General features: G+C 43.6%; 1 protein-coding gene across 4 annotated transcripts in view; it reads right to left on the reverse strand.

Moving 5' to 3' along the window:
* LOC117368801 (carcinoembryonic antigen-related cell adhesion molecule 5-like) overlaps window positions 1–26,547 on the reverse strand; it is a 72,988-nt gene that overhangs the window by 39,369 nt on the left and 7,072 nt on the right. For all 4 annotated transcript variants that reach the window (XR_004541029.1, XR_004541027.1, XR_004541028.1 and 1 more), the window contains exon 3: window positions 10,436–10,717. Coding sequence is in view for 1 of the 4 variants with exons in the window: in XM_033962504.1 (XP_033818395.1) it covers window positions 10,436–10,717 (282 nt within the window). In the remaining 3 variants the exon portion in view is untranslated. The remainder of the gene's footprint in view (window positions 1–10,435; window positions 10,718–26,547) is intronic.

Raw genomic sequence — 26,547 nt, forward strand, 5'->3', positions numbered from 1 at the left:
AGAGAGAAGGCCCCCACAGTGTCTGGCTTCGTTATTGTCAGCCGGTTTAGCGGGACCGGGACAGGACCAAAGACACGGCTGCTCACAATCCAGATGTGCCACTGACTCCTCACCCCCCCCCCCTCTTCCTTACCTAATCTTATCAAGGGTAGAGACTGTTTGATCTCAAGTGCCCATTACCAGAACTTATCTTGGTTATTGGGCCTTCAAGCGGGCTATCATTGATCCGAGTCCTTCCCCCCACTACTATTATTCTTTTTTCTTTTTTTCTTTTTAAAAGCACTTATTTACTTTTAATAGTACTTATAATACTTAGCTCGGGTGTTGTATAATGCCTGGTTATCCACTGTTAACTTAGTACATCCATGGAAGAACGGGTATATATTTATAGCACAAACAAAATAAAATATGGTAACAGGTAAGGTATAGATAAAATATGGCTACAGTCAAAATAGTCCATATCAACAGAAAAAAATTCAATAAAATTTAATAAAATTTAGTCATCAATTAAAACAAAGTAAAAAGATAAAAAGATCAAAGTAACAAATCCATCACTTCTGGTAAAAGAGTACCAGAAATGATGTAGAACGCTCTCATAAATAGAGTTTGCAAGTATACGTTTGGGATACGATTCAAAATAGATCCCAATTGTGGTTACATCAAACAGTAAGTAAACTGACTATTAATAAGTATCCCTTAAAATATGGGTTACATTAGCAATATAAGATCTTTAGAAAAAATTATAAATATATATATAATATTAATATATAAAAACAGAGGGCGGTTTCCTCGAAGACTTCAGTGACAATCAGAATGAGTGGGTTCTTTAATTATAATATAGCACTATATAACGGTATATATCTTTTTTAAAAAACACATTTTGTCGTTTTTAGAAAAATGAACATTATATAACGCTCTATCCTGAAGAAGCTCTTAGTATTATAAAAGAACGAAATGGAGATCTTCCGTTGCACACTAGTACCAACAAGTGGAAGTGTTAACAGTGGATAACCGGGCATTATATAACACCAGAGCTAAGTATCATAAGTACTATTAAAAGTAAATAAGTATAAGAACATAAGCAATGCCTCCACTGGGTCAGACCCGAGGTCCATCTTGCCCAGCAGTCCGCTCACACGGCGGCCCAACAGGTCCAGGACCTGTGCAGTAGCCTCTATCTATACCCCTCTATCCCTTTTTCCAGCAGGAAATTGTCCAATCCTTTCTTGAACTCCAGTACCATGCTCTGTCCTATTACGTCCTCTGGAAGCGCATTCCAGGTGTCCACCACATGCTGGGTAAAGAAAAACTTCCTAGCATTCGTTTTGAATCTGTCTCCTTCCAACTTTTCCGAATGTCCTCTTGTTCTTTTATGTTTTGAAAGTTTGAAAAATCTGTCCCTCTCTACCCTCTCTATGCCCTTCATGATCTTGTAGGTCTCTATCATGTCTCCTCTGAGTCTCCGCTTTTCCAGGGAGAAGAGCCCCAATCTCCCCAATCTTTCAGTGTATGAAAGGTTTTCCATGCCTTTAATCATTCGTGTCGCTCTCCTCTGGACTCTCTCAAGTATTGCCATATCCTTCTTAAGGTACGGTGACCAATACTGAACACAGTACTCCAGGTGCGGGCGCACCATTGCCCGATACACGGCAGGATGACTTCTCTCGTTCTGGTCGTAATACCCTTCTTAATAATACCCAACATTCTGTTTACCTTCTTCGCGGCTGCTGCACATTGTGCTGTTGACTTCATTGTTGTGTCCACCAGTACACCCAAATCTCTTTCAAGGTTACTTCCCTCTAATACTAATCCCCCCATTTGGTAGCTGAACATCGGGTTCTTTCTCCCTATATGCATGACCTTGCATTTCCCTACATTGAAGTCCATCTGCCATTTATTCGCCCACTCCTCCAGTTTGTTTAGGTCCCTTTGTAGGTCCTCACACTCTTCCACATTTCTAACCCTTCTACAGAGTTTAGTGTCATCTGCAAATTTGATAACTTCACACTTCGTCCCCATTTCCAGGTCATTTATAAATACATTGAATAGCAGCGGTCCGAGTACAGACCCCTGCGGAACTCCACTCGTGACCTTCCTCCAGCCCGAGTAGTGACCCTTCACTCCAACCCTCTGCCTTCTGCCTGCCAACCAGTGTTTGACCCATCTGTGCACGTCCCCTTCCACCCCGTGGTTCCACAGCTTCCTAAGTAGTCGCTCATGGGGTACCTTGTCAAAGGCCTTTTTGAAGTCGAGTTAAATGATGTCTATGGGTTCCCCTTTGTCCAACTGACTGTTTACTCCCTCAAAGAAGTGCAGTAAGTTTGTTTGGCACGATCTTCCCTTGCAGAAGCCATGTTGGCTCGCTTTCATCAGCCCATTTTTTTCGATGTGCTCACAGATGCTGTCCTTTATCAGTGCTTCTACCGTCTTGCCCGGAACCGATGTCAAACTTACCAGCCTATAGTTTCCGGGGTCTCCTCTTGACCCCTTTTTAAAGATAGGTGTAACATTTGCTATCTTCCAGTCCTCCGGGATCTCTCCAGTTTTCAAGGATAGGTTGCAGACTCGTTGGAGTATTCCTGCTATCTCATTTCTTAGTTTTTTTAGTACCCTAGGGTGGATACCATCCGGGCCTGGTGATTTGTCGCTTTTCAATCTATCTATCTGTTGGAGAACATCCTCATGGCTCACCTCTATTGTCGACAGTTTTTCTTCTTGGTCTCCATGGAAGATCACGTCGGGTTCTGGTACACCGGATGTGTCCTCGCTTGTGAAGACTGATGAGAAAAATTTGTTTAACCTGTCGGCTACCTCTTTTTCCTCCTTTATCACTCCCTTTCTGTCTCCATCATCCAAAGGTCCTACTTCCTCCCTCGCCGGTTGCTTCCCTTTAACATATCTGAAGAACGATTTGAAGTTTTTTGCCTCCCTGGCCAGCCTCTCTTCGTATTCTCTTTTTGCTCTCCTAACCACTTGATGACACTCTTTTTGGCTTTTCCTGTATTCTTTCCAGTTCTCCCCAGTTTGGTCCTTTTTCCATTTCCGGAATGATTTTTTCTTGTCTCCTATCGCTTTCTTCACCTCATTGTTTATCCATGCGGGATCTTTTGCTCTGTTTTTTTTGCACCCTATTCTAAATCTGGGGATGTACATATGTTGTGCTTCTTGCACTGTGCACTTTAAAAAGAAAAAAAGAATAATAGTAGTGGGGGAAGGACTCGGATCAATGATAGCCCGCTTGAAGGCCCAATAACCAAGATAAGTTCTGGTAACGGGTTGCGGGCACTTGAGATCAAATAGTGACTGCTGTGGATGCCACTAAGAGGAGTCAGCTACCTGCCTCGCATTTCGGACCTGCCCCTGCCCCACGACTCCATTCCCTACAGCCTGGTAGGCTTAAATTTGAATATTTTTTAAACTACAGTAGTAGACTCAAATATAAACAAAGACCCCCATTCTTTTGACCCAATAATCTTGGTTTATATTCGAGTATATACAGTATATATATGTTCTCAAAAAGTCTTCAGTTTCTTTTGAAATCTGGGGTAGTTAGGTTCTGTCTTGATAATTGTTGAAAGATTGTTCCAGGTCTTTGTGCCAAGGTAGGTGAGTAGTGAGTTAAATATTTGTTTGTGTTTTACACCTTTGGGAGAGGGAAGGATCAAATGAAATGTTTTAAGTTTTCTGGCTGATATTGACCAGGAGTTGACAGAGATAATGAAAAGGTTTATAAGTGGCTCTGCGGAGTACGAATAAAGGATGTGGAACATTACACATAATAGTTTGAAAGTGATGTGAGTGTTTTAGGTAGCCAGTGCAGTCTACTATATAGTAAGGTGAGATGGAATTGTGGTTTATTTCATTTTCAATATTACCATATATACTCAAATATAAACTGAGATTTGTGGACCAAAAAATGAGGGTCTCGGTTTATATTCTGGTCAGCGCTGACTCACCCCCTCCCAAACATGTTGCAGGTCTCTGCTGGTCCTGCCGTAAGACCTGGTAGTCCAGTAGTGGGCCGAGACAGGAGGCATCCCTCCCATCTCCTGCCCTGGTCGACTTTAAGAAGTTTTACCTCCCTCTTCCTCCCCAATCTACCTTTTGAATCACAGCAGGAATGACCTTCTTTCGCTCAATCATCTAGCGGCTCTGCACGGTTAGTCGCAAATGAAGGTCGCTCCTGCTATGGTTCACCGCTGCACAACCAGGGATTCGAAAGGTATGTGGGGGAGGGGGATAGGGAGGTAAAACTACTTAGAGTCAGCCGAGATAGGAGGTGGGAGGGATCCCTACTTTCCTGGCCCACTAGGACTTATAGCAGGTCCAGTGGAGGCCTGTAAGGCATTGGGAGGGGCGCTGGTTGAAGAGACCAGCAGGGCAGGAGAGGAAGTGACGGAGGAGACTGGATGCAGAGCCTGGCAGAGCAGGGAGGGAGGAGGAACATGGTACAGAGCCTGACAGGGCAAGGGAGGGATGGGGGGGGAGGTTGGGTGCAGAGCCTGGCAGGGCAGGGCACTTGAATATAACCCCATGGTTTATTTTCAAGTCAACCTTTTTTCCTCCTTTTTTGGGGAGAAAAAGGTTATCTCGTCAAGTCAGTTTATATTCAAGTATATACAGTAGTCTTATTGCTGTACTTTGTATCATTTGTGGTTTGTGCATGAAGGTAGAGTTAATGCTAGCACAGAGAGAGCTCCCATAGTCTAGTTGGGATAACACAAGTATCTGTGTCAGTATGGCAAAGTGATGACCATGGAGGAAGGATCTGATTAGTCTTAGTTGTTTCATTTTATAGAAGGGTTTTTTTTTGTATAGGTTAGAGATTTGGGGTTCATAAGATAGAGTCGAGTATAACTCTGAGGACCTTAGAGGTTTTGTTTATATTTAAAGAGGTTCCTGAGGGACTGTTATAGGGACTGTTTGTGGGGTGTTGTGAAACCATAGGACTTTGTTTTTTGTTGTGTTTAGTTTGATTTTATTGACTGTAGCCCAGGTACATAGTTTGTCTATACCAGTGGTTCCCAAACCTGTCCTGGGGGACCCCCAGCCAGTCAGGTTTTCAAGATATCCCTAATGAATATGCATGAGAGAGATTTGCATATAATGGAAGTGACAGGTATGCAAATCTCTCTCATGCATATTCATTAGAGATATCTTGAAAACTGACTGGCTGGGGGTCCCCCAGGACAGGTTTGGGAACCACTGGTCTATACCATTTGATATTTTTTTAAAATATATATTTCTTTAAACAGAAACTTTAATTCTTTATTTCACTTTACTTCAATTTATGATTCATAATAATTATCTCTCCATATAAACCGCATACACAAATATACAGACACAATAGAAACCCCCATATTCAACCCACTAAATAGTGGTCACTATATCATCATAACCTGCAAATTATCAATGTCCATCGCAGATCCCTAATTCATCAAATCAAGCTATATGAGCAACTGATGTTCCTTATGTGGTAGTCAAATCATTAAGGCTCCAAGATGATCTTTAATTAACCAGTGAATTCCATCAAAGTTCAATACTTCCTTCAGGGAATAATATGCAGTCTAGCTGTGTTTCGCTATAAGCATCTTTCCATTGTATATGTACTTGTATATTTGTGTATGGAGAGATATTTATATATGTATATTTATATGGAGAGATAATTATTATAATTTGAACTAAAATGAAATTAAGAATTAAAGTTGTGTGTTTTTTTTTTTAGAAATATAAAGATAATAGCTTCCTTGTATGGTGATAGGATAAGAACTGAAGCTATTAATTAGTAATTATAAGTCCCATAAGATTGGATATTTTTTTAAACATCGTGTGCATTGTGTTTGATTGGGATGAGCAGGAGGATGTCATCTGCATATTATAGTAAGCATTCATTGCTGTTGAAATTAATGTGACCCAAGGAGCTCATGAAGAGGTTATATAGTATTGGCGAGTGGCGATCCTTGAGAGATGGCATAAAATGCGTTTTAGCTTCTGGAGAATGTTCCATCTTTCCATACGAAGTATTTCTTTCTGTAGGAAATCTTTGAACCAGTACCCTCAATGCCTGTTTCACTTAGTTTGATTAGAAGTAGGCGGTGGTTGATGGCGGCTGATATATCAGATTTGAGGAGAACTGCTTGGTGTCCCCGTGCTTAAGGTTTGTTTGATTTTGGTAGTTAAGATTAATAGAAGAAGTTCTGTTCTATGTTGTGAGTAAAATCTGAACTGTGAGAGATGGAGGCAGGAGAATTTTTCAATATAAGTTGAGAGTTGTTTGCAGACATGCACTTCTAGATTACTGGCAATGGGTCTGTAATTGGAAGGATTTGAAAGATTTGGGAATAGGGGTGAGGGCAATATGACCCATTTGAGGTGGTGGTTGGCTATGCTGTAGTAGGAGTTTGGTCAGCCAGGATATGATATGATCTGGGACATCTACTAATAAATGAGTGAGGCATTTGTCATAAGAACATAAGAATTGCCGCTGCTGGGTCAGACCAGTGGACCCTCATGCCCAGCAGTCCGCTCCCGCAGCGGCCCTCTGGTCAAAGACCAGTGCCCTGACTGAGACTATCCCTATCAGGGTACGTCCTTGTTCAGCAGGAAATTGCCTAACTTTGTGTTGAATCACTGGAGGGTGTTTTCTTCTATGACAGACTCCGGAAGAGCATTCCAATTTTCCATCACTCTCTGGGTGAAGAAGAACTTCCTTTTGTTCGTACAGAATCTATCCCCTTTCAACTTTAGAGAGTGCCCTCTCGTTCTCCCCACCTTGGAGAGGGTGAACAACCTATCTTTATCTACTAAGTCTATCCCCTTCAGTACCTTGAATGTTTTGATCATGTCCCCTCTCAATCTCCTCTGTTCGAGGGAGAAGAGGCCCAGTTTCTCTAATCTTTTGCTGTATGGCAGCTCCTTCAGACCCCTAACCATCTTCGTCGCTCTTCTCTGGACCCTTTCAAGTAGTACCGTTTCCTTCTTTATGTACGGCGACCAGTGTTGTACGCAGTACTCCAGGTGAGGGTGCACCATGGCCTGGTACAGAGGCATGATAACCTTCTCCGATCTGTTCTTGATCCCCTTCTTTATCATTCCTAACATTCTGTTCGCCCTTTTTGCTGCCGCCGCACATTGTATGAACGGCTTCATTGACTTGTCGATCAGAATTCCCAAGTCCCTTTTCTGGGAGGTCTCTCCAAGTACCGCCCCGGACATCTTGTATTCATGCATGAGATTTTTGTTACTGACATGCATCACTTTACACTTGTCCACATTGAACCTCATCTGCCATGTCGATGCTCATTCCTGATTATGTCACATTGCAGATCTTCGCAATCCCCCTATGTCTTCACTACTCTGAATAACTTCGTATCGTCTGCAAATTTAATCACCTCGCTCGTCGTATCTATGTCCAGATCGTTTATAAAGATGTTGAAGAGCATGGGTCCAAGCACCAAGCCTTGCGGCATCCCTCTGCTGACACTTTTCCAGTCCGAGTATTGTCCATTCACCCCCACTCTCTGTTTCCTGTTCTCCAGCCAGTTTTTTATCTACATGAGTATTTCACCCTCAATTCCATGGCTCGCAATTTTCCGAAGTAGTCATTCATGCGGAACCTTGTCGAACGCCTTCTGAAAGTCCAGATATACAATGTCTACCGGGTCACCTTTATCTATCTGCCTGTTCACTCCCTCGAAGAAGTGCAGCAAGTTTGTCAAACAAGATCTGCCTTTGCTGAAACCGTGCTGGCTGGTCCTCATTAGACCGTGTCCATCAAGGTGATCGATGATGTGGTCCTTTATTAGCGCTTCTACCATCTTTCCTGGTACCGAGGTCAGACTCACCGGTCTGTAGTTTCCTGGTTCTCCTCTCGAACCTTTTTTGAAAATCAGCGTAACATTTGCCACCTTCCAGTCCTCCGGAATCTTTCTCGTTTTGATCAACAGGTTGGCTATCAGTTGAAGCAGTTCAGCTATGGTCCCTTTCAGTTTCTTGATGACCCTCGGATGGCTATCATGCGGTCCCGGGGATTTATCACTCTTGAGTCTATCAATCTGCCTGCATACCTCTTCTAAACTGACCGTCAACCCTGTCAGTTTCCCGTTTTCACTTCCAGCATACATCCTGATGGGTTCCAATATGCTGTGTATATCCTCTTTGGTAAATACAGACGAAAAAAATGTGTTCAGTCTGTCGGCGATTGCCTTGTCCTCCTTTATCGCTCCCTTTATTCCTTGGTCATCCAACGGTCCCACTGCTTCCTTCGCAGGTCGTTTCCCTTTAATATATCGAAAGAACGGCTTTAAGTTTTTTGCCTCCTTGGCTATTTTTTCCTCGCAGTCTCTTTTGGCCCCTTTTACCGCCATATGGCACCTGCGTTGATGTTCTTTGTGCTTATTCCAGTTTCCTTAAATGAGGTTTTTTCCTCTCCGATCGCTTCCTTAACCTCTACAGTGAGCCACGCCGGTTCTTTATTCTTTTTCCTCTTTGATCCCTTGTTGATACGTGGTATACATAGGTTTTGTCAAGGATGCTGCTAGTGTATAGGTTTTTTTTTTAAGCTGGGAGGCTGTGTCAAATCTTGTTAGAGCCTGCAAGGTATTCCAGATTCGGTCAGCTGTTCAGGGGTCTGTTGTCCTTGGGTGTAGTGTGTTTTCTAGTGTTAAAGTGACAGGTGTCTTATCAACCTCAGTTTGTATATTTTTTATTTTGTTTAAGAAGAAGTCAGTTAGTATTTGGGCATTTGGCGGGGAATTATATCAGATAAACCTAATTTTGGAAGTGTAGTTATGGTGCACATTAGGCAAAATAGTTTTTTTATATCAAAATTTTTGTTTTCTATTTTGCATGTGGAGTGGGTTTTTACAACTTCAGTGATATTGAATTTGTATTTATTGATTGTATCCCTTCAGGCAATTTTGTGTTCTGGTAGGTTGCTCTTTTGCCATTGCTTCTCAAGTCTTCAGCAAGCTTGATTTTCAGTTATTAGGTTTTTGGTAAACCAAGGCAAGGGTTTGATAGTTCTTCTGGTGGTGTAGTGTCTGGTGGTGTAGTGTCTAGCATTTCTTCAGTTGTGTTGTTCCAGTTAGTAAGCATTGTTGTAGGATTGTTTGAAGACGTGTTTAATAATTCAGAAGCTTTATTTCAGAATTGGTTCATGTTTATCATGCCTCTTGTTAATGTTTTTTTATTGGTATCTTTAGTGGATGTACTTTCCATCTACAGGGTAAGATTGAAGGGCAGTAGGTAGTGATCTGACCAGAGATTTGCAGTCCATTCTGTATCCATGTCTACTGCTCTCGTCTGAAGGCATCTGCTCTCTCTCTCTCAGGGAGTGGGTATGGGGAGCTCAGGGCAATGTGGCACCAGGATGATGGATGAAGGAATGTTCAGATATGTGACTGTAGATGGGTACTTGTCAGTTTGACATTTGGAAGGGTCCACTAAGCAAAAGTAGCAGTTGCTTGAGTGGTCAGTGGGTTCCCGCCAAATTCTTGGGATAGCAAACTTCATGGCTCCCCTTTGTACCATCCTGTAGAAGAACAAAATGAAATTGTGTTAATGAAAACAATATATTTATTTCACCTATGACTAATGTGTATGAGATTCTCACAGCATATTACATACATGATATATTTTCAAATAAAATTGAAAATTTTAAAGTTAAATGTTTTTTAAAATTTGACATTCTAAAAAAATTTATAGCAGAAAATTCCGTCATCTTAGTGAGAAACAAAATTGTCTTACCTTCTAGAGTTTTTTTGGCAGTGCTCGCATGTGAAGTGAGGTGCCCAATGTTTGTCTTGATCCTCAACAGGCATGACGAAATATGCCTTTTAGGCAATGCACATCTTAGCAGATGCTTCTGTGGAGTACTTTTTCCCTCATGTCTTGATAAACTGGTAACATATATATTGGTCACATATATAGCAAAATGCATCTATTGGATGTTTCAGCCTTCATAAAAGGGCCCCTAAGTTACTCAACTTGGAATCAATCTGGAATGTTCTGCAAAAAGTGTACATTTCAAAATATCTGTGTCCTGGATACAAAAGCAAAGTTTGAGGGGAATAAGCAATTAAGAAAGAACACTTATTACCCAGGAACAACCCAGGAAAAAAAAGGGGGCTTCTTTTACAAAGCCTCATTAGCAGCTGCTATATGGCAAACACTCTGACATTCATTAATTCCCTATGGACATCAGAGAGAATACCACAGCAGCAAGCACTAACCTGGCTTTGTAAAATTGTGGGGGCGGAGAAGGGATTTTGTTACAAAAATGGTACACAGTGATGGTTATACAAAGTAAAAGATTTACAATAACAATGAATTTGTTACTTGCTGTCTTTTTTGTTATTGTTTTTGAGTTGTGCAATTGTTGGTGCTATATTGAGCAAATCCATTTCATTTCACTTTCTATGGCTCAGATACTTACTGTACATGTCAAGGGTCAGGGAACTGCTATTTTGGCTCACACTGTTGAAGGCTGTACAGGTAAAGATACTGGCATCACTCCTAATTAGAGGGCTAATAGTCAGGGACTCGTTGTTTGCAGAGATCTGGTAGCGTGGATCTCTTGGTAGGGAGGTCCCATTATTGCTCCAGGAGAATCTAGGCTCATCCCCCAGGGCTGTGCATGTCAGGCGGACAGAGTCCTCGCCTGCCCACAGGTATGCAGAGGTAGAATTACTGGTGATGGTCACATTTGAGATTTTGCCTGTCAAGAAAATCAGAAAGAAGGCTCATGTAATATAGCATTTCCAGATACCAGGCCTCTGAATGTGAAATCTGGTTGATACAGACACTGTGGATGGAGATTTTAAACTTTTTAAGTTTGCTTTTCAAATAATATTGTTCTGGCAGATGTTGGAGTTGATGACGCAGTCAATGGACTGAAACCCCCTGATCTCCCACCCTCCAGGACTTATCACCACCTAATGTCTCAGCCCTTTAGTACCCAAGTAACTTCTCATGTTCTGCCTTTCACTGGAGACTCATGTTGGTTCTTTCTACTGTGGCTCTGATGGAGTTTCTAGATTTGAAGGGGGAAGGACAGCTAAGTAGAGAAAGGGAATTTTTCCAAATACCAGTTAGTGGTTACAAAGTCTCTTAACTGAAGCTTGGTTAGAGGGATCATTACTTCACCAGCTTATGATTCTTTTTATATATGTATGTATGTATTCAATTATTGATTTATTACTGTTCAGAACCCCTGAAGCATGCCTTTTGGCTGAAACATGACCCCTATCAGGTTTTGAAATAAACATCAATACACATTGGTCAGCCTCTGCTGTTTGCTTTGTATTACATAGAAACATAATGGCAGATAAAGGCGAAATGGCCCATCTAGTCTGCCCATCCACAGTAACCATTATTTCTTTCTCTCTCCGAGAAATCCCACATGCCTATCCCAGGCCCTTTTGAATTCAGACACAGTCTCTGTCTCCACCACCTCTTCCAGGAAACTGTTCCATGCATCTACCACCCTTTCTGTAAAAAAGCATTTTCTTAGATTACTCTGGAGCCTCTTAACTTCATCCTATGCCCTCTCATTGCAGTTTCCTTTCAAATGAAAGAGACTCGACATTACGTAGATATTTAAACATCTCTATCATATCTCCTCTCTCCCGCCTTTCCTCAAAAGTATACAGATTGAGATCTTTAAGTCTGTCCCCATATGCCTTATGATGAAGACCACATGCCATTTTAGTAGCCTTCCTCTGGACTGACTCCATCCTTTTTATTTCTTTATGAAGGTGTGGCCTCCAGAATTGTACACAATATTCTAAATGAGGCCTCACCTGTGGAGAGCTTGTTCTTCCTGTTGTTGCTCCTACTGTGTGATCATAGACAGCATGTACAGCAGGGCTAGGTATTACCTACACTCAACCTAAGGAAAAGGGCATACACATTCAACAAATTACTCAAATATACCCCCAAATGGAACAGCCAGGATCTCTCGAGACACTGCAAGGTCACACTCACACTCCACCACTGTATGAAATTTCCAACAATAACTTAACAGCCAAGACCTCCCATTTATCCAAATACAAATTTATCCATTATATAAATGAAAGAGTAGATGGCTAAACAAGTAAAAAGTTGAGGTTGAGTGCTGGCGTTGGGTGAACAGCACGCTGCCCAGTGCTGGCTGAAAATTGCCTGGCTCATTATCTCAGTTATTCATGTAAATTGCACTATATATAGTACTCTATATACAGAAGAGGCCATATTACCTCACTTTTACCATGCACACTACACTCAGCATCAGATTCCTGTGCTAATAGGGCGAGGTTAATTTTCAGTGGTGGGCCAACTGCATAACTATATACCTAGAGTATATAAAATTATGTAGTTTTCAGCAGTTGTAAATGTGTGAATGCCATTAATGAAAATCAACATATAACTTTATATGCAGAGCTTATGCATAATATTAGGGGTTCCTTTTATCAAGGTGCGCTACGGGGATTAGTGTGTCGGACATTTCATCACGCGCTAACCCCCGCGGCAAGCAAAAAAACTAACACCTTGTCAATGGAGGCATTAGCGACTAGCACGGCAGGCGATTGAACGTGCGTTATTCCGCGCGTTAACTGCCTACCGCGCCTTGATAAAAGGAGCCCTAGATCCATTATTTGAAGGTGTAAATAAACATGTGGATAAAGGTGAGCTGGTTGTTGTAGTGTTTCTAGATTTCCAGAAAGTTTTTGACAAAGTTCCTCATGAGAGGCTCCTTAGAAAATAAAGAGTCATAAGATAGGAGGCAATGTTCAATTGTGGAGTAAGAATTGATTATTGGACAGAAAACAAAGGGTAGCATTAAATGGCCATTTTTCTCAATAGAGGAGGGTAAATAGTGGTGTGCTGCAGGGATCTGTACTAGAACCGGTGCTATTTAACTTATTTATAAATGATCTGGAAATTGGAACTACGAGTGAGATGATTAAATTTGCAGATGACAAGTTTCAAGTTTATTAAAATATTTGATTTGATCGCAAAATCCAAATCCAATGCGATTTACATTTAGTTAAGAATTAGATTTAAAAAACACACAAAACAAGACAATTGGAACTATTTTAACAAAACAAAACATGTGAAAGAGGGGGTGAAAAAATATAAAGGATTAAATAAACAAATAAAAAGGGGTAGGTAATAAAACAAGAGGTTGGGGAAGATTACCCACTTAATTTTTGCTTACTAGCACTACTAGTTGTAAAGTATCCTAATATAATAGAATTTAAATGATTCAGTTAAAAGCATCTTTAAAAAGCCAGCTTTTTAGAAGACTTTTAAACTTATTAAGTAATTTTTCTTCTCTTATATTGATTGGGAGCGAGTTCCAAATCTGAGGAGCTATAACAGAAAAAATCATATCCCTCCTTGAATAAATGAATTTTAGCGAAGGGACTAATAGTTAAGATTTTTCTTCGGATCTTAAAGATTTTGTGGGCGTATAAGGAATTAGAAATCTTTCTAAGAATGCAGGAGTTTTGTTTATTAGTATTTTATGTGTGAGTTATGCTATTTTATATGTAATTCTGTGGTTTACAGGTAGCCGGTGCTTTTCTTTTAAAAGGGGAGTTCCGAGATCAATTTTTTTTTTTTAGTGATTATTTTTATTGCGGTATTTTGAAGAATTTGCAGTCTACGCATTTCTTTTAAGGTAGATTCCTTGTACAGGGCATTGCAGTAGTCAATTTTTTATATGACTAATGAATGTTCAAAGTTGTTAAAATGCATGCGGACTGTGAAAAATTGCAGAAAGACCTTAGGAAATTGGAAGACGGCATCCAAAGAGCAGATATGGGAGCCCGAGACCCCGTGTCGATGGGCGAAATATAATACGGGGCTGGTGGGCCTTCATGTCACCCATCTGCCGGGGCGGTTGGGGGGGCGGAGGAATTAACGTGGTGGCTGATTGGCCTGCTGAAAGGCATTTGCCAAACTTTAAATTTGATTGGAGGAAAGGCAGAGTGCGGACAGAGGCGAGGGGATTTAAGGGGGAGGCAGTGGAGGACTCAACCGTTTGGGTCCTCCAGGGCGTTTTTTACGGTCTTACCAGTGAGTCCGTTGTTTTGGCGGTGGCATGGCTGCGAGGTCGGCGGTGGTTGGAGGTCAGCTTTCGGATGAGGCGGAGATCTCGTTCTGGGCGGGCGATTCCCTGGTAGAGGACCCGGATGAGCAGGTGGGTTCAGGAGGCGAGGCTGTGCAGGGTAGACCTAATCGCAGATCGAAGCGCGAAGCACTTTTGACCATTGCGATTGCAGGCTCTGCGGGCCGTGTGGGTGGGCGGTCTCCCATAGCAGGAGTAAACAAAAATGTGGCTGCGACGCACAAAGGGACAGGGAAGAAGAAAACTGGTGGGAGGGGTAAGTCGGGCGGGCGGCAGTCTGTTCGGCCAGATGGCCGCAGCTCTGAGGCTCCTAGTTTTGTGCAGGAGGCTGGGAGTGGGGTTCCGGTTTCCCTGCAGGCTTCCGGCGATGTTTCTGAGCACGTAGGGTTTCCTCAGACAGCCTCTAGGGCCAGTGCTGTGGAAGTTCGTTCGGCCCCAGTTTCGGGGGTGGATGGGTCGGTTCGCTTGGAGGGGAGGGCTTTTCAACCATCGCCCCAGCCCTCCACTAGCTGGGGGGCTGGAGCGTGGGGTGCAAGTTCAGCTGGACATTTGGGGGTGCCTTATAGTTCCTTCCCGTGGGGTTCTGGGCAGCAAGGTTGGAGTCCTGGCTTATTTCCCCCATACTGGGGCGGGGGTATTGCTTCCGGGTGGACAGGTGGTTCATTGCCGAGTGGGGCTGGGGGCGTTGGTGGGGGGCATCTGGGGGTGGTTTTCTGGGTTCTGTTCCTGGTTGTGGTTTCTTTTCGCAGAGTCCGCTGGTTGTGACGGAGCCCCATTGGAGCACAGTTGGAGGTGCTCCAGGACCCTCGACATGCAGCGTTGGTGCTGTTTCGGAATGGCAGCACAGCGAGAGAGTGTCGGTGACTTCTGCGTTGGAGTCGGTGGCTGCTGGCAGAGGCGATGCTGGTCCCTTGTCTGATGTGGTGGTTGCTGGCTGTGGCGTCACTGTCGTGGAGCAACAATCGGTAGCGTCGGCGGAGGTTGCTTCTGGTGGCATCTCTGTTGCTGTGGAGGGACCTTCCACTTTGGGTAAGGTGGCACCTGCTGTGGTTGCTGGGGGGAAAACATGTAGGAAGAGGGGAAAGGGGAAGCAACGGCGCAGGCGGGATTCCTCTTCGTCGAGTCAGTCTTCATCTTCGTCCTCCTCTTCATCGTCGGCATCCTCTTCTCCGGTTCCTGGGCCGGTGGGGGAGGCGGGTCTTTCAGGGAGTAGTAGCATGGCTCCGCAGAGTGAGGGTCGGGGTGTGCCAGCGTTGGTGGCCCTGATGGAACTTTGGGAGCGGGTGCCGCGTGCTTTACGGCGTAAGATTAGACGGCATTCCTGCATAGATATTTTTCATCTTATGGAGGGTAGGGTGCATCGGCGGAGTCGTAAGAAGTCGAAGCGGGAGACAGGCACTTCCAATCCTTTGCCAGTTGCACGGTCCATTCTCAATTGGATGCGTGCCTTTATGTGGCTGGCTAGTGTTTGGGGGCGCGCTCATCCTAGTGATTATGGTTTGTTGTTAGCGTATGCTGACTCTGTGTTTGATGCGTACCAGCGCTTTGGGGGCTGGACGTGGTTGAACTATGATGAGGCATTTAGGGATAAGATGGAGGAGAACACTCATATGTCGTGGGGTTCGCAAGATGTTAATCTGTGGCTTACGCATATGTCCTCCAAAGCAGGGACGGCCTCTGTGAGTGGGGGTCGTGTGCCAGTGGGTGTTTCGGGCGGCGGGCAGCAGGCGGCCCTTTCGGTCCGGGGCGGGGGTGGGGTCAGGAGGGGGAGCGGTCAACGATTTATGTTGGAGATTCAACAAGTCGAGCTGCCCTTTCACGGACTGCAGGTTTCGTCACGCGTGCTCACAATGTGGGCAGCCGCATTCCCTGCTTAAGTGCCCCATGAAGCCGGCTGGGGGCCTTCGGGGGTTGGCAAATAGGGGAAGGTCGAGTGCGCTTCCCACGCTGGTTCTGGTGGGTGTGTTGGGCCCGTGGCTGCGTCGTTACAGGCCTGTGCGCATAGCTACTCTGTTGGAGCGTGGGTTTTCAGTTGGTTTCGAGATACCGTTTCGGGGTGAGTTGTCTGGGGCGCGGGCGCGCAATGCGTCGTCCGTTATTCATTTACGTGCAGTAATCCGTAGCAAATTGGAGGAGGAATTGCATTTGGGGCGGATTGCCGGTCATTTCCGGGAACAGCCATTTCCAGTTATGATGGTGTCTCCTCTAGCGGTCGTTCCTAAGAAGGAACCAAGTAAGTTCCGCCTCATTCACAATTTATCCCGGCCTGTTGGGTCTTCAGTGAATGATGGTATCCCGCTGGATCTGTGTACTGTGCGGTATTCTTCGGTGGACTGTGCTTTGCGGCTTATCCTTAGGGCAGGCCGTGGTGCATTGTTAGCGAAGGTTGATATTGAATCTGCGTTCAGGTTATTGCCCGTTCATCCTCAGTCTTACCCTTTGTTGGGATTTCGTTTTGAGGGTGCTTATTTTTATGATCGCTGTTTACCTATGGATTGTTCTATCTCGTGTGCTTATTTCGAGATGTTCAGTTCGTTCCTTCATTGGGTGGTAGTTCAGCGGTCTGCATTGGATGCCATGGTGCACTATCTTGATGATTTTTTGTTCATCGGCCCCGGGGCTTCGGATGAATGTGGGCGCCTTAGAGGAGTTTTCGAGGCAATGGCCGCGGAGTTTGGGATACCTTTGGCGCAGGACAAGTCTGAGGGTCCGGTTACATCCCTAGTTTTTCTAGGGATCAAGTTGGATTCGGATGCGTTGGTGACTCACCTGCTGGTGGTTAAGGTTCAGCAGTTGCTTGATCTTATTGAGCTTGTGTTATCTGCTCCAAAAACTACTTTGCAGGTAGTTCAGTCTTTGGTTGGCTCCCTTAATTTTGCTTGTCGGGTTTTGCCCATGGGTCGTGCTTTTTCGCGTCGGTTGGCTGCTTCCATGGCTGGGGTAAGGGATAAGCGACATTTTTGGCAGCTGTCGGCCGGGGTACGGGTGGATCTCCGCATGTGGGCTTGTTTCTTACGTGACTTTAATGGCTGCTTGCCTATGCAGGCTCCGGAGGTGTCTAACGGGGATTTGGAGTTGTTTTCTGATGCGGCAGGAGGAGTTGGATTTGGACTGTACTGTCAGGGTGCCTGGTGTGCTGAACGGTGGCCCCAGGCTTGGGTGGCAAGGGGTATCACGCGGAATATCACGCTCTTGGAATTGTTTCCCTTCGTTGTGGCCTGTGAACTGTGGCCCGACAAATTGAGGGATAGGCAGGTAGTGTTCTGGTGCGATAACCTGGGGGTGGTGGAGGTGGTTAACAGACAGGCAGCACACTGCCTGTCGGTGAATGTGCTGGTGAGAGCGTTGGTTTTGCGCTGTCTGCGTCTTAATGTGTTTCTCAGGGCTCGGCATGTGCCCGGTTTGCAGAATGGCATTGCTGATGCTCTTTCTCGTTTCCATTTTTCGCAGTTTCGTCGACTGGCGCCAGAGGCTCACGAGGAAGGTTCAGCGATGCCGGAGCATTTGTGGAGCCTGGTCGAGAAGGAGTGTGGGAAATGCTCTGTCTGTCGGTAGCACCTGGTCGCATTACTCAGCTGGGTTCCGTGTGGTTTCTACCTTTTTGTTCAGCAGGGGTTGGGTTCCAGGGGATGTGGCCGAGTCCTTTCTTGAGGATTTTGTGCTGGATTCACGCAGGGCTAGGGTCTCTAGAAGAGTGGTGCAGGGGCGGTTGGCAGAGTTTGCCTTTTTCTGTCGGGCTTTGGGTTGGAATTGCCCTTCCTCGGGTTTCATGGTGCAATGACTGCTTCGTGCACTAGGGAGGGTGGTGCCTTCCAGGCCTGATTCCCGTTTGCCTATTCAGTACTGCCCGATCTGGCCCGCTCTCCTTACAAGGCGGCTCTGTTTCGGGCGGCCTTTTCCCTCGCCTTTTTTGGGGCATTGCGGGTGGGGGAGTTGTTAGTTAGCGCAGTTGACAGGGCAAGAGGGTGCGGGTTGTTAGTTCAACACGTGCGGCTTGGTGAGAGTGAAGTAGGGATCCGTGTTGCTAGCTCTAAGACGGATCAGGTCGGTCGTGGCCAGTGGTTGGTACTCCGTCGGGTAGAGGGTTGTGTTTCTTGTCCGGTGTCTTGTTTGAAGGATTTTTTGTTGTTGCGAGTTGCGGTTTCCCCTGTCTTATTTGTTCATGCGGACGGGGCCCCTCTTTCCAGGTTTAAGTTCCTGGCTGTGCTGCGTATGGCTTTGGTGCGCTGCGGTGAGGAGCCTAGGAGCTATGGCACGCACTCATTTCGGATAGGGGCAGCCACCAGTGCTAGTGCTGCTGGTATGTCGGAGGCGGGCATCCGGCGGTTGGGTCGCTGGGTGTCTGGGGCTTTCCGCGGTTACATTAGACCATCGGGTTCGGCTAGGGGGAGAGGGGGTGGTTCAGCGGGTCAGTGATTGTGTTTTGTTGGGGAGGGGGGGAGTCATAGCTCCTGTCTGTTGCAATTTGTTTTGTTTTTTAAGGTGCTGGCGGCGCAGTTCTGTGTGGATCATCGGCCATTCCTTTGTGCTTTGGGCTGGAGAGAGGGCATTGTTGCGCCCTGGAGGTCGACATCTTGGGTTTGGCTATCTTGGTGTACGGGTATCCTGGTGGGGGCAGCCCAGCATGAGATGGCATCAGCTTCTGCCGTTTTTGGCGCATTTGCGGACCTGCCCTCGTCATCCGGATGTGCTCATTATTCATTTGGGGGGTAATGATGTTGATGTTAATTAAAGTTGTGATTGAAATTATAATATGTTAATTTTATGATTAATAAACTGAGCTGCGGCTAATTACCAAAAAGTAGTTGGTGTGTTTTTGTTGAATAGGCAGGACGAGTATCAGGGTGTTAAGGGAGTGGGATTATAGGGTGACAAAGGGGCCCATCCAGATCCCGCTGTTATAAATTTCATGTGGACAAATGCAAAGTGATACACATTGGGAAGAACAACACAAATCATAGTTACCAGATACTAGGGTTCACCTTGGGGGTCAGCACTCAAGAAAAAGATTTGGGTGTCATCATAGATAATACGCTGAAACCTTCTGGCCAATGTGCAGGTGGTAGCCAAGAAAGCAAACAAAATGCTGGGAATTATTAGAAAACGGATGGTAAACAAGACTAAGCATATTATAAATCCTCTGTATCACTCAATGGTCTAGCCTAAGCTCGCGTATTGCATTCAGTTCTGGTTTTCTTATCTCAAAAAAGATATAGCGGCACTAGAAAAGGTTCAAAGAAGAGCGATCAATTTGATAAAGGAGATGGAACTCCTCTCGTATGAGGAAAGACAACAGAGGTTAGGACTCTTCAGCTTGAAAAAGAGATAGCTGAGTGGAAATTATGATTATAGTCTGCAAAATTCTGAGTGATGTAGAACGGACACAATTGGATCAATTTTTTACTGCATCAGGATTTACAAAGACTAGGGAATACTCAATGAAGTTACAGAGTAATACTTTTAAAACCAATTGGAGGAAATATTTTTTCACTCAGAGAATAGTTAACCTTTGAGGATGTGGTAAGAGCGGTTAATGTAGCTGGTTTTATAAAAGTTTTGGACAAAAGTTCCTGGAGGAAAAGTTCATAGACTGCTGTTGAGACAAACATGGGGGAAGCCACTGCTTGCTCTGGATTGGTGGCATGGAATGCTGCTACTATTTGGGTTTTTGCTAGGTTCTTGTGACTTGGATAGGCCTCCGTAAAGACAGTATACTGGGCTAAATGGACCATTGGTCTGACCCAGTAAGCCTATTCTTATGTTCATATGTTCTTATCTGCACTTATGAAATAAGTTGTATGAAGAGTGGCTGAATTTCCTCCAACACTGTTCTACCTCAACTCTTATGCATAAATTCTGGCTTTGCTGTTATTTGAATGGCCAGTTTTGTTTTCTGCCGGAAGTAAAATATAAACAAAACTATTTTATTTATTTTTGCAGTCAGCACCTTCTGCTTTTGAATATCGACCCAACTATATCGAGTTGTAGTAGATATTTTATACTCTACTAGCTGATTACCCGGCGTTGCCCGGATATTTATTTATCCCAAAATGTCCAACCCCCTACATGTCCCACCCCCCTATGTCCCACATGTCCCACCCCCATGTTACCCCCCCCCCCCCACATGTCCCATATGCCCCACCCCCATGTCCCAAACCCCTACCCTCCACATGTCCCAAAGGAATGTCCCTCTCTATGGGGCTGAACTTAGACTTAAACGGCATCGGGAGTGTCGGTATTTATCTCTGCGAGCCCGAAAACTATGGGTTGGACATTAATATCTGTCGCTTTTGATAATTTTAACATATCACCCCATTCCCACCCCCACAGTAATTTACCCCGTCCCACCTGCACAATATTTTTCCCCAGATTGTAAGTCTTATGTGTACCAAGTTTGGTTGAAATCTCTACATGCGTTTCAGAGTTATGCTGAGTATTCATCTGTGAGCCCGAAAACACTATGGGGTAGATACTAAAATCTGTCATTTTCAATCATTTTTACATATCCCCCCTTCCCACCCCCACAGTGTTTGTCCTCAGATAGTAAGTAATGTGTATGTCAAGTTTGGTTGAAATCTGTCCAGCATTGAAGAGTTATGCTGGAACATACATACATACACACACACACATATATTCAAGTTATAATGTGAAATATTTGACAAAATGAATACAATACAACTAACGCAAAACTTGATTATAAACAACATTTTTAGTTTCACCTCCAGGAGCAAGAACATATAAAATCTTGGGTGAACCCACCATTGAGCAAGCAACATAGAGTTGTGGGCCGCGAGGCCCCCAGAACATATCACCCCAGGTAGTGAGGGATCAGCATACCAAGTTTCGTTCAAATCGGTCAAGCCGTTTTTGAATTACTGTGAGAATGGCAGCTTTTTACATTTTTTCCATTGACATGAATGGGTGAAATCTGATGTTCTGTTTGTAGTTCCGCCCACGTGTGCAGGTGGGCCGCGAGACCCCCAGAACATATCACCCCAGGTAGTTGGAATTACTGTGAGAATGGCAGCTTTTTACATTTTTTCCATTGACATGAATGGGTGAAATCTGATTTTCTGTTTGTAGCTCCGCCCAGGTGTGCAGGTTGGCCGCGATACCCCCAGAACATATCATCCCGGGTAGTGAGGGATCAGCATACCAAGTTTCGTTCAAATCCGTCAAGCCGTTTTTGAATTACTGTGAGAATGGCAGCTTTTTACATTTTTTCCATTAACACGAATGGGTGAAATCTGATTTTCTATTTGTAGCGCCGCCCACGTATGCAGGTGGGCCGCGAGACCCCCAGAACATATCACCCCAGGTAGTGAGGGATCAGCATACCAATTTTCGTTCAAATCGGTCCCACAGCTTTTTACATTTTTCCCATTGACTTGAATGGGTGAAATCTGAAGTTCTGTTTGTAGCTCCGCCCACGTGTGCAGTTGGGCCGCGAGACCCCCAGAATATATCACCCCAGGTAGTGAGGGATCCGCATACCAAGTTTCGTTCAAATCGGGCAAGCCGGTTTTGCGGAGGCAGTTTTTACATTTTTTCCATTGACATGAATGGGTGAAATCTGATTTTCTGTTTGTAGCTCCGCCCAGGTGTGCAGGTTGGCCGCGATACCCCCAGAACATATCACCCCAGGTAGTGAGGGATCTGCATACCAAGTTTCGTTCAAATCAGTCAAGCCGTTTTTGCGTGATCGTGGCACATACATACATACATCCGATTTTATACATATATATATCATATGGAGATAATCAACATGATAGCAGTCCAAAAGAATTTCTGGTGTGACGTGTAAATAAGTAAATAAAATGTTGGTATTAACTAATTAACATCTTCCATAATAACATTAGGTAACTAACCCCTCCTTTTACAAAACCATAGTGTGGTTTTTAGCGCCATCCGCGGTGGTAACAGCTCCAACAATCATAGAATTCCTATGAGCATGGGAGCTGTTACCATTACAGCCTGCGCACAATCATTTTGAAAATTTGGCTCCACAAGAGCTACCCCAATTATCTGTTTTTAGAAATCTAATGGGTAGGATTCAAGATGACTACATAGTTAAGGACATAAGAATAGTTTACTTGGTCTGACGAATGGTCCATCTAGCCCAGTATCCCATCTTCACGGAGGCTAATCCAAGTCACAAGTACCTGGCAAAAACCCAAATAGTATCAGCATTCCATGCTACCAACCCAAGGCATGAAATGGCTTCTACCATGTCTGTTCCAGAGCTCCTGCTTTTCTGGATGTAAAGTTTTCCCCAACTGTAAAATTTATGACCTGATTGCAGTTTTTGACAGGTTGTTATGATGAAGAGTTTGAATAAATGAAGGCAACAAAAGCTAGATTGTGCTATTCCATCACAGGGTATTAAGTGGACCAAACATTAATCCCACCACCACATAAGACGCAGCCTGAAAAAGATTCAGTTATATCTTCTCAGGAAGTTATGGCAGAGCTCCTACTAATGAAGTGCTGAAGGAGAATAAAGAAACAATGCTAACCTTGCAAGAGAAGGTTAGTAATATGAAGCAGCAGCTACTTGTGATGTTGCAGTGAATGGAGGTATTGGAGAACCAAATGGTGGTGCAGGTAGAGCAGCTCCAAAAAATATGACACAATATGAAGAGAATTTAAGGCCTGGAACAAAACAACAGAATATGTCACAACATAGATTCAAATCTCTCTATGTCACAACATAGATTCAATGCTCTCAGAAGGCATGGAAATATCAAATATAGATCTGCAATTTGAGCATATATTTCAATTAAATTTTGCTTGGGTAGAACACAACAGAAGAAAGCATGGGGGAGGCCACAGGCAGTACTTCAGAACTGTCTCCACAGCCAGTTTGTCAGCAAAACCGTAAGGGCAACATTGGACTGGCACCGAAAGAAGGGGGAATACAATACAATTTTTATTTGTATACTGCAGATACCTCAAAAAGTTCATAGTGGTTTACATAAAAGAAATAAAAACAATATAAAAAAGAAAACAAAAGAAAAAAATTACAACTTATTCAACACATATTCCCTAAACAAAATGTATTTTCAAGACCTTTTTTAAAACTCTTGCAATTGCTCATTAAACCAATCTGATCTGGTAAGGGGAAGGTATGCTGACTCATGAGGAGTCCTTCAGACTGAGCCGTTGTCTTGTTCCCCCCCCCCCCCCTCCCCAATGCCGGCCTTGAATTGCACTCCTAAATAATTGTGCCCTATGTAGCTGCACCACTCGCATAGCCCTTGCTACTGCCCTGTCACTGCTGGCTTTATTTTGTTACATGGACATTGTGCTGTTTGGCTTGCCTTCACACTCAGAAAAAGTACTAAGCCATGCGCTATTGGTTTGCTTTTACAATGGGGAAAGAAACAGTAAATTTGTGTGTGATATTTTGAGGGCTGTTCTTGATATGTTTTGCATGTGAATAATTAGAACTAAAATTGATGGCTGAACAAAAATATCACTGGAGTTGAGCTGATGTTTGGCTTTCTGTGTGCATTGCAGAATTCAGCATGCCTCACAAAGCTGTACTTTTATTGGTTCTTTCAATATAATATAAATTAGGAAAAAAACTACTACAGGCTTATTCTGCAATAGGATTTCAGTAGCACTTTTGATTTGGTAGATCATGAAATATTGTTGAGATGCTTGGATACGATAGGAATTTCTGGAAGAGTTAGGTTCTAGTTTCAAGGTTTCTTGATAAAAAGATCATATTGAGTGGTTTGTGATGGTAATTATTCTCATTCTTGGAGTAATCCGTCTGGGGTACCTCAGGGCTCCCCGCTGTCACCCACATTGTTCAATGTTTATATTTCATCCTTAGGACATCTTATGCAAAGTTTGAATTTAAACTTTTATATATATGCAGATGACATTTCCATTTTAATTCCCTTAAATAATTTTACTACTGACATTTTACAACAAATATCTCATATCATGACTGTGATAGAGCAGTGGACAATTAATTTTAAATTGAAACTTAATACAGAAAAGACTAAACTTTTTTTGGCCAGTCCAAATGATAAAATAACTAAACCATTACTTCACTTGAATGGCTATGACTACCCAATTTTAAACTCTATAAAAATACTGGGAGTCACACTAGATTTCCATCTAACCATGACAGAACATACAGAGTCAGTGATAAAAAAAAAAAAAAAAAAATGCTTTTTTGCACTATGGAAATTAAAGACCATAAAAAATTACTTTGATTCTTTATCCTTTAGACTATTGGTGCAGGCTTTGGTTTTATCTATACTGGATTATTGCAACATTGTCTATTTGGGAGCTCCAAAGAAAGGATTGAGAAAATTGAGAATAGTACAGAATATGGCTGTTCGACTAATATTTGGATTGAAGAAACACGACCATATCAGTCCTTACTATCGTTTGCTGCATTGGCTACCAGTGGAGGCACGAGTACTATTCAAATTTTCTTGTATCTGTTTTAAGTTGATTTGGCGATTGGCCTCAACTTATCTTTTATCTCATTTCATGTTATATAGTCCTATAAGGAAAACTAGGAATTCACATTTATTTGCTTATCCAAAAATTGCTGGTTGCAGATACAAGATTTTTTTGGATAAGACTCTCGCATTCCAAGCAATAAACATCAATTTTGGCTAGGTAAATACATTGGTGAAGCTATGTTGTCTTATGGTGCATTTCGTAAAGAAATTAAGTCAGCGCTGTTTGACAAATTTATTTCTTAAACGTGGGTACTATTGTTAGCAAAACTCTACTTTGAGTATATCTAAGTAACTGTTGTATTTTTAACTATTTGTATTTCGCTGATTGTCCAGTCTTCTGTGTAAACCGCCTAGAAATCGTTTGGTTATATAGAATATAGTATAGAATATAGTATAATCGTTTGGTTATATAGAATATAGTATAGAAGAATAAAGTTATGTTATGTTATGTGATAATGTTTATTTGCCATGCCTTAAGCCCATAAAATTGCATAAAATCATCCTTCTGCTTTGAGTGTGGAGATGCGGGGATGAAAATTAAGACTGAGGGGCTGGGGATGAAAAATGCGGGGATGATGCGAGGACACAGAATGAATCTTTGTCCCCATATCACTCTAGTCCCCATCATCCAGGCTTTCTTCCTTTTTATAGTTCCTTTCTGATTCTTACAGTATTTCAGAGAAACATTCTTTATCCTAGCCATTCCCCTCACCCTTTCTTTGTTCCCTTTATTCCTCTCCCAGTACTTCTGTCTTTGTTTTTTACTTAGAAATGGGTATTACTTAGGTAAAATTGTCATGTCAATAAAGTTATCTGAATCTGTCTGTTCATTGTCAGTCAGAGCTGCACTTGCCTTCTCCATTGGTTGCTGGTTAAGATTACAGTCGTAAAATCTGGACACGTGGTCCCTGCCCCCAGTCCCACTCAGCCCTGCCCAATACTGCCCAAGTCATGCCCTGTTCCTCTCCAGCCCTGCCACCGAACCTCTTCTCCTCACTCAGCCGTGTTTGAAGGGCCTCCCAGCATGTGCAGGTGTGATGCAATGACATCATATGCTTGCACACATGTGTGTGAGATCACTATGGTGCATCCATTCATGCGCAGCCGAGTTCAAAGCTTTTCAAAACCTGGACAAAGTGCCGGGTTTTGAAAAGCTGTCCAGATGCCTGAACAGTCCTCTAAAAAGAGGACATATCTGGGTAAATCCGGACATCTGGTAACCCTACTACTGGTAAGCTACAGAAACTCTTTCCACCCCTGCAGTCTATTGGACAGGCACCAGCCAATAGGCTGCAGGGAAGACGGGCACAGTAACTAAGATACAGAAGCACTTAAGAACATAAGAACATAAGAAATGCCTCCGCTGGGTCAGACCTAAGGTCCATCGCGCCCAGCAGTCCGCTCACGCGGCGGCCCATCAGGTCCAGGACCTGTGCAGTAATCTTTTATCTATACCCCTCTATCCCCTTTTCCAGCAGGAAATTGTCCAATCCTTTCTTAAACCCCAGTACCGTTCGCTGCCCTATAATGTCCTCTGGAAGCGCATTCCAGGTGTCCACCACACGTTGGGTAAAGAAGAACTTCCTAGCATTTGTTTTGAATCTGTCCCCTTTCAACTTTTCCGAATGCCCTCTTGTTTTTTTATGTTCTGAAAGTTTGAAGAATCTGTCCCTCTCTACTCTCTCTATGCCCTTCATGATCTTGTAAGTCTCTATCATATCCCCTCTAAGTCTTCTCTTCTCCAGGGAAAAGAGACCCAGTTTCTCCAATCTCTCAGCGTATGAAAGGTTTTCCATCCCCTTAATCAGTCGTGTCGCTCTCCTCTGAACTCTCTCGAGTAACACCATATCCTTCTTAAGGTATGGTGACCAATACTGGACGCAGTACTCAAGATGCGGACGCACCATTGCCCGGTACAGCGGCAGGATAACTTCTTTCGTTCTTGTT

This window comes from Geotrypetes seraphini, chromosome 11 (assembly GCF_902459505.1).
Source record: "Geotrypetes seraphini chromosome 11, aGeoSer1.1, whole genome shotgun sequence".
NCBI classification, from domain to species: domain Eukaryota; kingdom Metazoa; phylum Chordata; class Amphibia; order Gymnophiona; family Dermophiidae; genus Geotrypetes; species Geotrypetes seraphini.